This window comes from Serinus canaria, chromosome 20 (genome assembly GCF_022539315.1).
Source record: "Serinus canaria isolate serCan28SL12 chromosome 20, serCan2020, whole genome shotgun sequence".
NCBI lineage: Eukaryota > Metazoa > Chordata > Aves > Passeriformes > Fringillidae > Serinus > Serinus canaria.
Genome location: NC_066333.1, coordinates 6920816 through 6935489, shown reverse-complemented (window position 1 = coordinate 6935489; position 14674 = coordinate 6920816). Strand labels below are relative to the sequence as shown.

Genomic DNA, 14674 nt, shown 5'->3' with positions numbered 1-14674 from the left:
TTTTGCTCTCTCTGACAGCGGGTGGCTCCTACTACATGATCTCACGCTCCCTGGGACCTGAGTTTGGTGGGGCTGTGGGGCTCTGTTTCTACCTGGGCACCACCTTTGCTGGTGCCATGTACATCCTGGGCACCATCGAAATCCTGCTGGTAGGTACCTGGTCCTTGTCTTGTGCAGTGCCATGGGCTCAGCTCCAGGCTGTTAGCCAGGTGGTGATGCCATGACTCTTTCCCAGGCCTACATCTTCCCGGCCATGGCCATCTTCAAGGCAGAGGATGCCAGCGGGGAGGCAGCTGCAATGCTCAACAACATGCGTGTGTATGGCACCTGTGTGCTGACCTGCATGGCCACCGTCGTGTTCGTGGGTGTCAAGTATGTCAACAAATTTGCCCTGGTCTTCCTGGGCTGTGTCATCCTCTCCATCCTTGCCATCTATGCTGGAGTCATCAAATCTGCCTTTGACCCACCAAGCTTCCCGTGAGTACAGGGTCCTGCAGGGATACAGCAGGGCTGGGGCATGCAAATGCTGAGTGCTGAGTGCCTGTGTCCCCCCAGGATCTGCCTCCTGGGCAACAGGACCCTCTCACGCCATGGCTTCGACCTCTGCACCAAGATGGTGGTGGAGGGGAATGAGACAGTTGGCTCCAAGCTCTGGGAGCTTTTCTGCACCTCCCGCTTCCTCAATGCGACCTGTGATGAGTACTTCACCATGAACAACGTCACTGAGATCGAGGGCATCCCTGGTGCTGCCAGCGGCCTCATCCAAGGTGAGCACATGCTGACAGAGGCATGGGCATGAAGGCATGGGATTGGAAGCATGGAGAAGCAAGGGAGCTGTGGTGGGGCAGTGGCTGTGCCTGCTGAGCATTTCTGCCAACAGGGCTGGTGGAGGTGTGCTGTGGGGGGCATGGCTCCTCAGCCATTCTAAGTGTTGTGGGGGCAAACAGGGCTGGGTCCAGGTGAGAGGGCCTGTGGGAGATCCCTGCTGGGGGCTGCTCTGCTCCTGAGGCACAGGGAGCTGTGTTCATGCTGTGCTTGGCAGTGGGACAGACTCCTGCACGGGGTGATAGAGCAGGGTGCAGCAGCCACCTGCATGCAGTCTGTGTCAGCCAGTGGGGTGGCTCAGAATGAGGCCTGGAGGCTGGGGAGGAATAAATCCTCCCTCTGCTTCCTCTTGGCCTTTGGAAAGGCTGGTATTGATTTGAGGTTTCGAGAGAAGTGATCACCCCTTGGGGCCACTTAGCTACTGTGGGTACAGCCCTGCTGGGAGAATGGCCAGGACCACAGAAAAATGTGTGAATTTACTGGGAGGAGCCATTTATGACCTGTTTTTCTGGAGATGCTGGTGTATCTGCTAGGTGCTCACGCTCTGGAGTGGGTGGCAGAGGCTGATGCTCTGTGCCACATTCAGAGGGTGTCTGCAGACCCTCATTCTGGAATGGTTGTTGGGACTCAGGAAAGCAGCAGAGCCACAAGCAGGATCAGTCATTCCTCATGGCTGCAGGGCTGCCCCAGCCATCCTGCCCTGGTGTCTGCGTGGACACGGGCATGGGAGGTCAGACTTAGCTGAGCACGTGGTGCTCAGGGCTGCAGCTGTGATGGTGATTAGTGGAGTGCAGTCACAGGGTGTTTGGGAGCCTCCCAATGATGTTGCACTCTGTGGTCTTTTGGGTCAGATAAGGAGTTCCTGGATGCTAGGTGGAACCTGCTCCTGTTGGCAATGGTGCTGCTGGGGAGGGGGTGCAGACCCCCACTCACCCAGCTGGTTTCTCTCAGGGCAACAGGCAGCAAACACTCCTGCACTGGGGGCATTGGGACAGAGCCAGGACCCCACTCTGGGGTGGCTGGTGACAAGGGTGACCGGCCCAGCAGCATCTTAAGATGGGTGGCACAGTTTGACCCTGCCAGAGATGACTGGGGCTTGCTGTGCCCTAGGTGGGAGATGAGGAGAAACACAACGTTTCAGGGAGGATGAGACAGGCGAGGCCAATAGGGGCTGCCAGCCCCATCTGTCACCTGTGAGCAGCCGTGAAGGGGGCTCAGTGCCAGGGGCTGAGGGCTGGTTGCTCCACTCTGCCCCCCCAGCAGTGACATGCCAAGGGCAGTTGCCTCTGCCCGCCCTGCCCGGTGCTGGCTGCTCTCCACTGCTCCAGTTTCTCCCCGTGATCTGCGGTCAAAGCAGCACACGGAGGGATGCTAAGCCTGTTACATCAGCCCCGCACTCATAATCCCATCAAAAACATTATCAAGTTACTTTGACACGATCCACTTCCCTTAAACCTGTGTTGATCAGCATTAATTATATTACCCTCTTAATTATTTGCTACTGCAATCCCATGTCAGCTGCTCCAGTATCTTGTGGGGACGCTGCCAACAGCAGTATAAACCTGCTTGGTTGCCCACCTGTGCTGCCATCCTCACCCTCTGCATGCCCGTGGACCCGTGTACTGTCTGAGCTGGCCGCTCAGTGAGGCCGGGGAAGGGGTGGGAGAACCAGACACCCCCAAGTTCCATTCCTGTGGGGTGGGGATGCTGTGCTGGGTATGGGGGCTTGTGGGCATTTCATGCCGGAGGCACTGCCCGACCTCCTCCCTCCTCACAGAGAACCTCTGGAGCTCATACCTGACCAAGGGCGTGATCGTGGAGAAGCGGGGGCTGCCCTCGGTGAGCTCCCCCGACACCCCAGTGGACATGGACCAGCCCTACGTCTTCAGCGACATGACGTCCTACTTCACCCTGCTCGTCGGCATCTACTTCCCCTCGGTGACAGGTGGGAGTCGCCGCCGGCCCCGCTCCGTGCCGCGGGCACGTGCGGCCGGGCGTGCTCCCCCACGTGTGCCACCCCCGCACACGGGGGGTGGCAGCGGCGGTGACAGCGGCGTCGCGGGGGCGGCCGGTCGCCATCGCCTCCCACGCAGCCGCCCGCGCTCCAGATCTGACGGTGCCGCCCGGTGCGCGCTGACGTCCCGCCGCTCCGGTATTTTTAGCTCTCCGGGGGCAGAGGAGCCCCCCCGGCCCAGCCCCGCTGCGGAGCCGAGCGGGGCGCAGCCTCCGGGGCTCCCCTGCAGCTCCGCCGGGGCCAGGGCCGGCGGGAGCCCCCTGGGTTGCTCCGGGCACGGCGAGCGCTGGAGGGTCCGGCGCTGCGGGGTCCCCGGCAGGCGTTCAGCCTCAGCTGCCGTCCCTCCCGCCGCCGTTCACCAGCCGGTGCCGGTTTCTGCAGGACGCCGGTCCCCCGGTGCCGCGGCTCTGGGGTCCTGCCCCGGCTGCTGCTGCGGCCGGAGCACGGGCCATCCCCCGGGCTGTGTTGAACCCGCCTGTGCAGCCGTGTCCCTGCGTGACCTCCTGCCCTCCCAGAGCAACGTCGGGGCTGGACCCTGTCCCTGCCCCTGCGGCAGCCACCGTCCCTGCTTGAGCTAATTAAGGGCTAATGAGACAAGGCACTTGAGAGCTTTTGAGTCTAATCCTTGAGTGGCCTCAGACTGCGGTTTGGGGTAGGGGGGGAGTACTGGGGGTGGGGTTGAGAGGAGCAGGCTGGGTACCCCAAGCTGCAGCAGCACCTTCTCCCCCATCCTGGCTGCTTCCCATCCTGACTCACACCGAGCCGTGCCCTACTGTGCCCAGGGCTCGCTCACACGGTGCCTGGCATGAGAGTATCTGGGTATGGGCTGTAGCTCTGCTCCCTATGACACCATCACACCATCCCCTCTTTCCCTAGGCATCATGGCTGGCTCCAACCGCTCTGGAGACCTGCGGGATGCCCAGAAGTCCATCCCCACGGGCACCATCCTGGCCATTGCCACCACCTCTGCGGTCTGTATCCTTCAGGACTAGCCTGAGCCTGTGGGGCTGAGGGTGGGTGGGCTCTGCAGGGCAGATCAGCTCAGGTGCTTCACTGGGCTGGCACAGGGTCCCAGCACCCACTGGCTGGGCAGGCAGGACCAGGGTGCATCCTCCTGGCTCTCCTTGACTACCTGGCAGATATCAGCTCTGTTGTCCTCTTTGGAGCATGCATCGAGGGCGTCGTCCTGCGTGACAAGTGAGTGTCCCAAGGCCATGGGGGGGCATGGAGAGAGTCTGGCAGCTCCCCGGAACAGGCTGGAGCAGGGGCAGCCCCAGGGGCAGGCAGAGGTGTGGGGAAGGCTGCAACCAGGACACACTGGGCAGACATGGGGGCCTTGGGGGGCTGGTGGGTGTCACTGGGCAGGGAGGCTGGAGCTTGTAACCAGCACCTGGGGCTTGTGTGCATCCCAACCATCCATGTTTGCTGCATTCCTCCCCCTCCGGGGCTGCAGGCAGCCACTTGTTTGTCAACAGGGCTGCCTGTGCTCTTGCCTATCTGGGGCAGCCCTGCTCACCGCACGTGGCAGGTGACACTTCTGGGTCGCCAGCATCAACACAAACAGGATCCAACTGCATGCATCATCATTGCCCCCCCTGGCACAGGGACGAGGAGTACTGTCCCACACCTGCCTTTGTCCTTTGCCATGATAATGGGTACAGGGATGAGGACAGACCCCTGGCAAACTCTGGCAAAGCTCTATTGCTCACCCCTTGAGTCAACATGCCAGGTGTGTCACATCCCCCCAGAGTGGTGCTGTTGTAGGAGGCTGGGTTGTGCCCCTGTGGTGCTGGTGCTCGGTCATGGGATGGAACTGCAGGTGATGCTGATGCCCTGCAGGTTTGGTGAGGCTGTCAACGGGAACCTGGTGGTTGGCACCCTGGCATGGCCGTCCCCGTGGGTCATTGTCATTGGCTCGTTCTTCTCCACCTGCGGGGCTGGGTTGCAGAGTCTCACCGGAGCCCCCCGCCTCCTGCAAGCCATCTCCAGGGATGGGATCGTTCCCTTCCTCAGGGTAGGTGACCCCCGAGTCCGGTGCTTCCCCACCCTGAGTGCCACTGTGGCTGCAGAGGGAGACCTGTGGGACCCCACCCTGCCTCCTCCCGGCACCGCCGCTGCCGGAGCAGCCCCACTCCCCTGCCCTCGCCCCGCCGACAGGCGGTGGGCGGCCGTGGTGGCTCTGGCTGCGGTATCGGTGGGAGGAGAGTGTCGGGAAAGGTCAGAATTCCCTCCCCCCCGCTGCCGTGCCGCTTCATATTTTATCTGCTCTCTGAAGACGCGTTCCCACAACCTCATCTCTCCAAATCCAACCCGACAGCTCCCCCCAGGGAAGAGCGGGCTAATTTTATCCTCCCTCCTTCTCCTTGCCAGCCCCAGCCCGAGCTCTCGCTCGCACCGCCCGCACCCTCTAATGCGTCCGGACACGCGCTCCCGGCCCCCTCCCCGCCCCCCCCCCGCAGCCGCAGGAGGGGCCACTGTCCCCCGGCTGTGTGTCCGTCCCAAGCACGGGGTGCCCGGCTCTGTGCTGGCTGTGGCCAGGCTGTGAGCTGGGGATCGTCCCTTGTGGGGGTTCAGGGGCCGCTGTGCTGCGTGTGGGGAGAGCCACGGGATCTGCCGGCAACGGGACCGTACTGTCAGCAGGAGCCAGCGCTGGGACTGCTTTCCTGGCAGATTCCAATGGGACATGTGCCAGCTCACAGAACCCAGTGTTCCCAGTCCCTGCTCCTGCCAGGGCTGGATGTATGGGATGGTCCAGTCTCGTCGGGCTGCGCTGAGTGCCCTTGCAGGGCACCGCAGAGCCTGACACGCCCCTCTCTCCCCACTTCCAGGTCTTTGGCCATGGCAAAGCCAACGGGGAGCCGACATGGGCCCTGCTGCTCACAGCCTGCATCTGCGAGATCGGGATCCTGATCGCCTCCCTGGACGAGGTGGCTCCCATCCTCTCCATGTAGGCAGCGTGCTGTCGACCCGCACCTTCACAAGCAGCGGGTGGCGTGTGTGGGTCTCTGCTCGTCGTGGGGAGGGGGGAAGGCACCTGCTGTCCTGGCCCCTGCCTGGGAAGAGGAGGGGCCCTGCAGGAGCTCTGGGGTCACATCTTGGCCAGCATTGAGGCTTGGTTTGTCCATGGCACTGCTCCTCTGTGCATCAGCAGGGTGTGCTCCAGCATCGGCCACCCCGGGGCCAGGAGGTGTGGAGACTTCAGTCCCTTACACTGCACCCACTCAGCCCCCTGCTCTCCCCTGCAGGTTCTTCCTCATGTGCTACATGTTTGTGAACCTGGCGTGTGCGGTGCAGACGCTGCTGCGGACACCCAACTGGCGGCCCCGCTTCCGCTACTACCACTGGTGAGCCGGGCGGGATGGGGCAGCACAGGGACACCCAGGACTCCCTGCTGGGGGGCCCCAGGGCACACTGACAGCTCTGTGCCCTCTGCAGGACCCTGTCCTTCCTGGGCATGAGCCTCTGCCTGGCGCTGATGTTCATCTGCTCCTGGTACTATGCACTGGTGGCCATGCTGATCGCTGGCCTCATCTACAAATACATCGAGTACCGCGGGTAAGGGAGGTCATGGCATGCAGGTCCTGTCCTGGCCAGCCCCCCGTGGCCACGTGGCCTCTCAATGTGGCTGCTTGGCTCCCCTGGGCTGCTTGTCCCAGGATGCTCCAGGGTGCCAGCGTGGTGCTCTGTGGCCAGAGCCATGGGCATCCCTTATGTGCTGCTGGTTCCTGCAGGGCGGAGAAGGAATGGGGTGATGGGATCCGGGGCCTGTCCCTGAGCGCAGCCCGCTATGCCCTGCTGCGGTTGGAGGAAGGGCCCCCGCACACCAAAAACTGGAGGTGAGGCTGGGCAGGGAGATGGGATCTTGTGGTTCCGGGGCAGGGACAAGCTGGGTGCGGGCACTGACTGCAGGACCTTCCTTCCAGGCCACAGCTGCTGGTCCTGGTCCGTGGGGATCAGGAGCAGAACGTGGTGCACCCGCAGCTTCTGTCCTTCACATCACAGCTCAAGGCTGGGAAGGGCCTCACTATCGTGGCCTCTGTGTTAGAAGGGACCTTCCTGGACAACCATCCTCAGGCACAGAGGGCAGAGGAGGTGAGAGCTGCCTGCACTGGGACAGGCTGTGCCAGCAGTAGGTCCCCAGGTGCCCAGGGTTGTTTCTGCCCCGTGGCCAAGGCTAGTGGCCCCGGGATGGCCCGGAGAGCTTTCAGTGGCATCAGGCAGAGCCTGAGGACTCCATGCTTCACTGGTGCTCACAGTGCCACAGGCACCTCTGGACTCCTCTTCCCCTCCAAGGCACCAGAGATACTGGCACCAGCCAAGCACTGGTCCCAGTCTTGGCCAGCTGCTGCAGGACTTGGCACAGCATGGCACGTCACAGCCCAGCACAGTGCCCAGCCAGGGGCTGCTGTGCTCCTGGGCTGAGCGGACTCCTCATCCTCAGCCTTTGCCATAGTCTCTGTGTCCCTGGTGCCAGGCAAGGTGGGAGATGAGCCTTTCCCCGCCAGAGTGAGAGCACTCCCCACCCCCCGCACCCGCGGGGCAGCACATTAATGAGATTAAGCCCTTGGAAGCAAACAGTTTCTCTCCCATGCAGACATGTTATAATTTCTCTGAGTAAATAACTCTAATTGCTGCTCTGCCACCTGTCAGAGCCCTGGCACAAGGATGCCCTCCACTCTGCACGGTGCAGAGCTGTGTGCCAGCTCTGTACTCCGCTGGGTATCACTCCCCTGGCCCGGAGCCACTGGCCTGCCATGGGCCGCAGAGACCTAGGCACCCTGTGAGGACCTGCACCCCACAGCCTGCACTCTGCATCCCCCATTCTATACCCTGTACCCCACATTTTGCACCCCGTACCTCGTCTGGCTTGGGCTGCACCACTGCTGGGCCTGGCAGCTGCTGTGCCCATCATCCATGCCCATCCCTGAGGCCCTGGGATCCCTGACTTCCTTCTTCCTTGCAGTCCATCCGGCGCCTGATGGAAGCAGAGAAGGTGAAGGGCTTTTGTCAGGTGGTGATCTCCTCTAACCTGCGGGATGGCATGTCCCACCTCATCCAGTCCAGCGGGCTGGGGGGGCTGCAGCACAACACAGTGCTGGTGGGCTGGCCCCGCAGCTGGCGCCAGAAGGAGGACCACCAGACTTGGAGGAACTTCATTGGTAGGCACCGTGGAGGGTGGGCACTGCCAGGCTTGGGGGGCTGCAAGCTGCCCTGGCTGACGTGGCCCTTCCCCTCCCAGAGTTGGTGCGAGAGACCACAGCTGGGCATCTGGCCTTGCTGGTGGCCAAGAATGTTGCCATGTTTCCGGGCAACCAGGAGCGGTTCTCGGAGGGCCACATCGACGTCTGGTGGATTGTCCATGATGGGGGGATGCTGATGCTGCTGCCCTTCCTACTGCGGCAGCACAAGGTAGGCTGGGCCCTGCAGTGCTGGGCCCTGCAGTCTGGGGCTGGGGCTGGGCTGGGGCTGTCCCTGTCGAGCCGTGCCCAAGACTCCACCATCCCTTGCAGGTGTGGCGTAAGTGCAAGATGCGCATCTTCACGGTGGCACAGATGGATGACAACAGCATCCAGATGAAGAAGGACCTGACCACGTTCCTGTACCACCTGCGCATCACTGCAGAGGTGGAGGTGGTGGAGATGGTGAGTACTGGGATGGGGCATGTGCTGCAGTCAGGGATGCTGTGCATGGGAGAGCCAGACAGAGCCTGATGTGGGGCACACAGCACCCTGGGGGGACAGCACTACGGGGACATGCTGGGCCATGCTGGGAGCTTACCAGTAAGCTGTACTGGTAAGTACAGCTTACCCTGCCCCAAATTTCTTCTGTTCTCCCCACAGCACGAGAGTGACATCTCTGCCTACACCTATGAGAAGACGTTGGTGATGGAGCAGCGTTCCCAGATCCTTAAACAAATGCACCTCACCAAGAATGAGCGGGAGCGGGAGGTGAGGCTGCAGGACAGGCTGGGTGGGCTCTGACCCCTGTGGTGGCTCTGATGTGAACCTAGCTGCCCTGCAGCTCTGTGTGCTCATCCTGATGGGCTTCAGGCTAGGCTCTGCCCAGCCAAGCCCTCTTGTGCCCAACTCCCTTGGCTGACCCCTCCCACACAGATCCAGAGCATCACGGATGAGTCCCGTGGCTCCATCCGGCGCAAGAACCCGGCCAACACACGCCTGCGCCTGAACGTCCCCGAGGAGCAGGCTGCCGACGGCGAGGAGAAGCCAGAGGAGGAGGTGAGGGGCTGTACCATGACGCGGTCAGATAGGTAGCCAGCCCCAGGCCCCGCCCACCATTCCCCTCTTCCCTCTGCAGGTCCAACTAATCCACGACAAGAACGCCACCACCTTCTCCAGCAGCTCTCAGTCTCCTGGTGATGAGGTGGAGGCAGCCCCTGAGAAAGTGCATCTCACCTGGACTAAGGAGAAGTCCATTGCTGAGAAGAACAAGAGCAAGAGCCCTGTCAGCCCTGAGGGCATCAAAGACTTCTTCAGCATGAAGCCGTACGGCCCCCCATGCTGCCACCTTGTCCCACCTAATCCCTTTGATCCTGGCTGTCCCTGCCTGTCCCAGCTGGGGGTGCAGGCAGGGCCTCGGCAGCACCAGCTTGATCCTTGCCCTGAGGAGTGGCCAGGCAGCCTGGGTGCTCTGAGTGTGCCCTTGCAGAGGGGCTGGGGGCAGGTGGGGAGGGGTCCCTGTGTACAACTGTGCTGGCAAGGGATGGGGTGCCCAGGTTGGGTGTGCTGTGGGTGGTGGGGGTGCCCACCTGGTGTTCACCACATTTCTCTCTCTCTCTCCCTCTTTCTCCCTCTCTCTCTCTCTCCGACCCCATCATGCTCCTGGCAGGGAGTGGGAGAACCTGTAAGTCTGGGTTTGGCTGGGTGCCGGGGCTGGGGTGGAGGGAGCTGGGTTGTGCTCATGGGGCAGCATGATGGGAGCCATGGGGGTTGCCCCTGTGCAGGAGGGCGGCTCAGTGAGCTGTGACAGCTGCAGTGCCAGACAGCTCACCCGGGCAGCGCGCGGCGGCTCTGGCTGCCAGCCCCATGCACCGTGCACTGCCCGTGCCACACGCTCCTCATCTGCCCTGCTATGCTGCCAGCAGCTCCCTGTAAGTCTGGGCTTGGGCACCCACGGTGACACTCACACCACCTGCTCCTGCTCACTCCCATGCAGCCTGGCCCCAAGCAGCCGTGGTCGCCACTGCCCATGGGCACCATGCGTGGCCCTGTGGCTCATGGCCACCGATGCAGGCTCAGAGTCACCAGCACAGTGCCTGGCAAAACTTGCTGCACCCTGAGTTTGTGCTGCACCCCAGGCTGCACTGCCCGAGGGCAGGAGGCCAGCGTGCCCTGTGGCCCCTTGGGCCTCGTGTGGGCTGGAGGCTGACTGTGCCTGTCCTGTGCCAACACGTGCTATTGCCCACAGGAACCAGTCCAATGTGAGGAGGATGCACACGGCTGTGAGGCTCAATGAAGTGATTGTGAAGAAGTCCCAGGATGCCAAGCTGGTCCTGCTGAACATGCCAGGGCCTCCCCGTAACCGGAAAGGGGATGAGAACTGTATCCTTCCTGTAGGGCCGCTCATCAGAACCCCTCTATGCCAGGGGGATCAGGGCCCATGTCTTCCCCAAAACTGGTGGGTCTTTTAGGCGAGTGCCAAGAGGCAAAGGTCAGTTCCTGAATTTGGACCCCCCCCCACACCTCCTGCTCCTGGCTGGGTCCAGCAGCTGTCACTGGCACCAGCCTGCCCCTCTGGCACGTGATGGGTGGTGGGACCACATGGCACTGCACCTACACCATGAGTACAGTGGCACATGACACGGGCCCGGGTAGAGGTCTGTGAGGCTCAGCATCTGCGGGCTCAGTCACCATCCCCATTGCGCAGCACCAGCACAGGTGGGCTTCCCTGGCCCCTTGGCTTGGGACTGACCCCGCCAGCTCCTGGCTCTGGTGTGGAGGTGTCAGTGCTGCCAGCTCAGCTGGGGTTGGGCACGGACGGCACAGGGCTGTCCCCATGCTCCCCAAGTGTGAAGTTTGTCCTCCTTGACAGCTGTGCAGACATGGAGTTCCTGGAGGTGCTGACGGAGCATCTGGACAGAGTGCTCCTGGTGCGTGGTGGGGGCCGGGAGGTCATCACCATCTACTCCTGAAAGACGGCGCGAGAGAGGTTTGTCTGCACACTGAGAGCCCCGCCACCCCTTTGCACCGCGCTCCCGGAGGGGAGGAGGGAAGGCCGGATGGCAGCCGGTGCGCAGAACCTTCTCCTGGCTTTGGCCGTGCCCCTGATCTCTCCATTCGAACTGCAGCACCAGATCTTCCGGGAGCATCCAGCACCAGAGCAGCTGTTCCTCATTGCAACACCACAGCACTGCTGTCCTTGTTTATATATAAATATATACAATGAACCGCGGACTGAGCACCAGAGCTCGGCGCTGCCGCCACCGCCAGCGCCAGCACTGCCGCTGCAGCCCCTGCCGGGCCGGAGGGCGGCTGTGCCGAGACGGACCTTGCCCCCACCGTGCTGCTACTCCTGCACAGACTCGGCTGGACGCGCCCGTGCCCTGTGCCCTGTGCCCGCCGCCTGCGCCGCGCCTCCCTGGAGAGGCCCGCAGCACGCTCCGCTCGCCGGACGCTCCTGTGCTCACCTCTGGCAGCGCCCGGGGCTGCCTCCCTGCTGGCCCTCACCGCCACGGGCCCGGACAGCCCCACCTCGCCGCTGCCTCGGCATCGTCGTCTCCGGAGAGCGCGGGCTGAGCTTGTGGAGATGCAGCACGATGGTTTGGAGGAGGCAGAGGGTGGGGGGCGGCTGTGCGGGGTCAGGTGCTGGAGCACAGCAAGGCCGTGAGAGCAGGAGCCCTGTCCTGGGCTGGATGGGGGTGCTCCCTGTCCCCCCTGCCTGACTCCAGGCTCTCTCTTCGCGACGCTGTGCAGGAGTGGCGGCGTGGAGCTGCCGTGTCAGGAGCCGCGCAGGGGCCCTGCCATGTGAGCGTGAGCTGGGCACCCCCGAGGCGCCAGTGCCTGCTCTGGCCTGGCACAGGGGTGTCCCAGACCCCCACCCTGCTCCCCCGTCGCACTAAACTGGGGGCTCTCAGGGCCCAGCACCCGCACATATGTCTGGGTCCCCCCAGTGCCCCGCTGCACTCCCTGCTGCTCCCCAGGGCTTTGCTGCTAACCCAGCCCTGGCCGCGGCCCCAGGCAGTCGCAGATGCTGCCGGAGGCTGTAGGACAGTCTGGATCTGTGTGTATTTTTAACATATGCAAAGGCTGTTTGCTGATGTGACCAGCAAGACGTCACAGTGAGGCAGGGGGGCTCTAGGTATCCCACTGTCCCCTCGGCATCTTGACACTCCCTCACCCGGCTGGCCAGGGCAGCCCCGGCACCAGCCACGCCACAGCCGCAGAGCCCCCCGGGGCAGAACAAACACCTCTTATCTTTGGCAGCAGCTGCAGGGTCGCCCCCGCCGCCGTGCCCCCCCTGCCCCCCCTCCCCAGCATCTCTCACAGAAGAGAAACTGAGGCGCTTTTAACAAATGTGAACGGTTCCAGGAACCACGCAGGAAGCGGTGCGAGGGCAGCAGGGTGCCGCTGGCGCCCGCCCCAGCCCCATGTACATAGTGTACATAATACAGTACGTGTATTTTTAAAGTGATCATATTTATGTTAATAGAACCAGATGAAGTCTATATATAGAGATCTATATCTATTCTGAGAGATGCAGGGCTCTGCTAGCACCAGGCCACAGGGACGGGGAGCTGAGTTGGGCTGCTCCTGCACAAACCAGGAGCCCATCCGTCGCACTGAGCGCTCCAGAGTGGTGGTGGAGGCTGCAGCCTTCCTCGGCCACCAGCAGCCCCTGGGAAAGGGCCAGGTCGCAGGTTTATTCTCTTCTCAATTTAGCTTCTTAAGAGTTTTCAGGGAAAAGAAGTCACAGACTTTTCTGAACTTGTTTCACAGCAGATTTGAGCTTCCACTCAAAGTGCAGCCTGCTAAGAGTTGCCCTCTCCCGGCAGCACTGGCGGCTTTGTGCCAGCCTGGGCCCTGGGGCAGTGCTTTGTCCCTGGCCAGAGCTGAGCCCCTGTGCTGAAGCACTCGCCCCCTCAGCCCCTCCAGACGCTCCCCAGCGCTGCTCTGCACTGAGCAGGGGCAGGGGGAGCGGGTGCTGCTACAGCATCCCTGCGGGTGTCCATCCAGGCAGCAGCTGCCTCCTGCCTGGCACAGGCAGCCCTGACTGCTCCCAGCTCCCTGCCCACCCGATCCCCTGCCAGCCTTGGCTCCTGCCTCCCTGAGAACAGGAAACCCCCCTGCACCGGCCATTCCAGCCCCTGCTCCCTTTCAGAGCTCCTCTACTCTAGGTCCAGGCCAAAGCTATTTGGGGATGCTTGGTTAGAAAGCAGTGGGTTTTTTGCTGTTGGATTTTTTTTTTTGTTGTTGTTGTAAGATACTACTTGGACACACTCCTAGACCAAAACCAAGCCCCAGCTGCACATCTGTGCCTGCTCATACCTTGCTCCTACATTTCCATCACTCCCGAAGTGCCTCCCTTCTCTCCAGGAGCAGTCCCAGTCACAGCCAGACTTTCTGCCAGGGTAGCTTGGTGGCCTGCGTGGCTGCAGGTCTTTGCCACAGATGCTGCTGTGGAAGCTGTTCCCACAGGCATGAGGACCTCAGCATATACAGGGGGACTGTCAGGCTGGGCTGAGACCTGGCTTCAGCACAGGAGCTCAGGGCTGACGAGTGGTGCAGATGCACAGGATAGTAATTTCTGGTCCTGCTGCTGCTGCCTCAGCAGCCCAGGAGCTGTGAGGAGAGCAGGTAGGGGTCTGCAAGTGAAAAGTTCCTTTAGTTTTGGGAAGAGCAGCCCATGGGAACCAGCATTTGCCTGTGTCTAGCTGCTCTGCCCCTTGGAGCTGGCCCTTTACCACCACACACAAGCTCACGGGCTGTTTCCAGCCTCCCAAAATTATTTGAGGCACTTCAGCAGCAGCGGGGGAGGCACAGCAGCCTGCCCACACAGCTCATGTGTTAGCACCATGTTGTTGGGCCTCGAGCACTTGCCAGCTGCTCTGCCTCTTCACAAGATGCCACTCACTCCCTGAAGTTGCCCTCTAATTGCAGCTTGGCTGCTGCCCCCTGTGCTGCTGGGCCTGAGGCAGTGAGCAAGGTCCCCTCCTTCCCTGGCACATGGTACAGGGTAGAGGGCAGGGACAGGTTTTGCACAGCCTCTGCTGAGCCTGCAGACAGCACCCACCCTCCCAGCGCCAGATGAGAGGCTCCTCTGTTGGCTGCAGGTACAGGGCAGCCAGGAATGACATTTGCCGAGCAGTGGTGAGAGCAGCCAGGGCACACTTCTGACAGGTTTGCTTCATCCCCCCAGCATCACCACTGGATCCCATTCCCCTCAGCATCACTTCACCCTGATGGCAAAGCCATGGTCCCGGCTCCTCCAGGGAGTAGGAAGGCCATTCCTTTCTATCACTACTGCTGAAAAAAGGCATTCTCCTTCCCCATCCTTCAGCAAGAGCAGGGGCACAGCTCTGGACAGTCAGGGTTGCTCCCACACCCCTGCCAGGCAGTTTGGCTGTGGCAAGATAGGAGCTGGTTTCCACAGCGTGTCCCCTCACCGTCGGCTGGAGAGGGCCAGTTTTAGCAGACAGCACTGCATGTTAGTTTACAAACCCAGCCCTGCACGTTTGGCCTCTGTGAGTGTTCAGTTTCCCCATGGAGCACCCTTCTGCCGCTCCACCGTGGTGAAGACAGTGTCCTCCTCTGGTACACATGCAAGTTCCTCCTTGGCACATGCGCAGACACGGTCCGGTTTTTGTTCCAGACAGGAAGG

The 14674-nt window shown here is 62.0% G+C and overlaps 1 protein-coding gene across 1 annotated transcript in view; it reads left to right on the top strand.

Moving 5' to 3' along the window:
* Positions 1 to 12315, top strand: part of SLC12A5 (solute carrier family 12 member 5) — a 28087-nt gene extending 15772 nt beyond the window's left edge. The window contains exons 6-26 of the mRNA XM_030232645.2: positions 19 to 149; positions 236 to 477; positions 556 to 767; positions 2603 to 2770; positions 3716 to 3814; positions 3979 to 4036; positions 4679 to 4853; positions 5668 to 5786; positions 6085 to 6183; positions 6275 to 6394; positions 6571 to 6675; positions 6763 to 6931; positions 7803 to 7998; positions 8079 to 8248; positions 8350 to 8481; positions 8680 to 8787; positions 8953 to 9075; positions 9155 to 9342; positions 9686 to 9700; positions 10265 to 10398; positions 10897 to 12315. Of these exons, the coding sequence (XP_030088505.1) occupies positions 19 to 149; positions 236 to 477; positions 556 to 767; positions 2603 to 2770; positions 3716 to 3814; positions 3979 to 4036; positions 4679 to 4853; positions 5668 to 5786; positions 6085 to 6183; positions 6275 to 6394; positions 6571 to 6675; positions 6763 to 6931; positions 7803 to 7998; positions 8079 to 8248; positions 8350 to 8481; positions 8680 to 8787; positions 8953 to 9075; positions 9155 to 9342; positions 9686 to 9700; positions 10265 to 10398; positions 10897 to 10988 (2855 nt within the window). The 3' untranslated portion in view covers positions 10989 to 12315. The remainder of the gene's footprint in view (positions 1 to 18; positions 150 to 235; positions 478 to 555; positions 768 to 2602; positions 2771 to 3715; positions 3815 to 3978; positions 4037 to 4678; positions 4854 to 5667; positions 5787 to 6084; positions 6184 to 6274; positions 6395 to 6570; positions 6676 to 6762; positions 6932 to 7802; positions 7999 to 8078; positions 8249 to 8349; positions 8482 to 8679; positions 8788 to 8952; positions 9076 to 9154; positions 9343 to 9685; positions 9701 to 10264; positions 10399 to 10896) is intronic.
* Positions 12316 to 14674: the final 2359 nt, after the last annotated feature.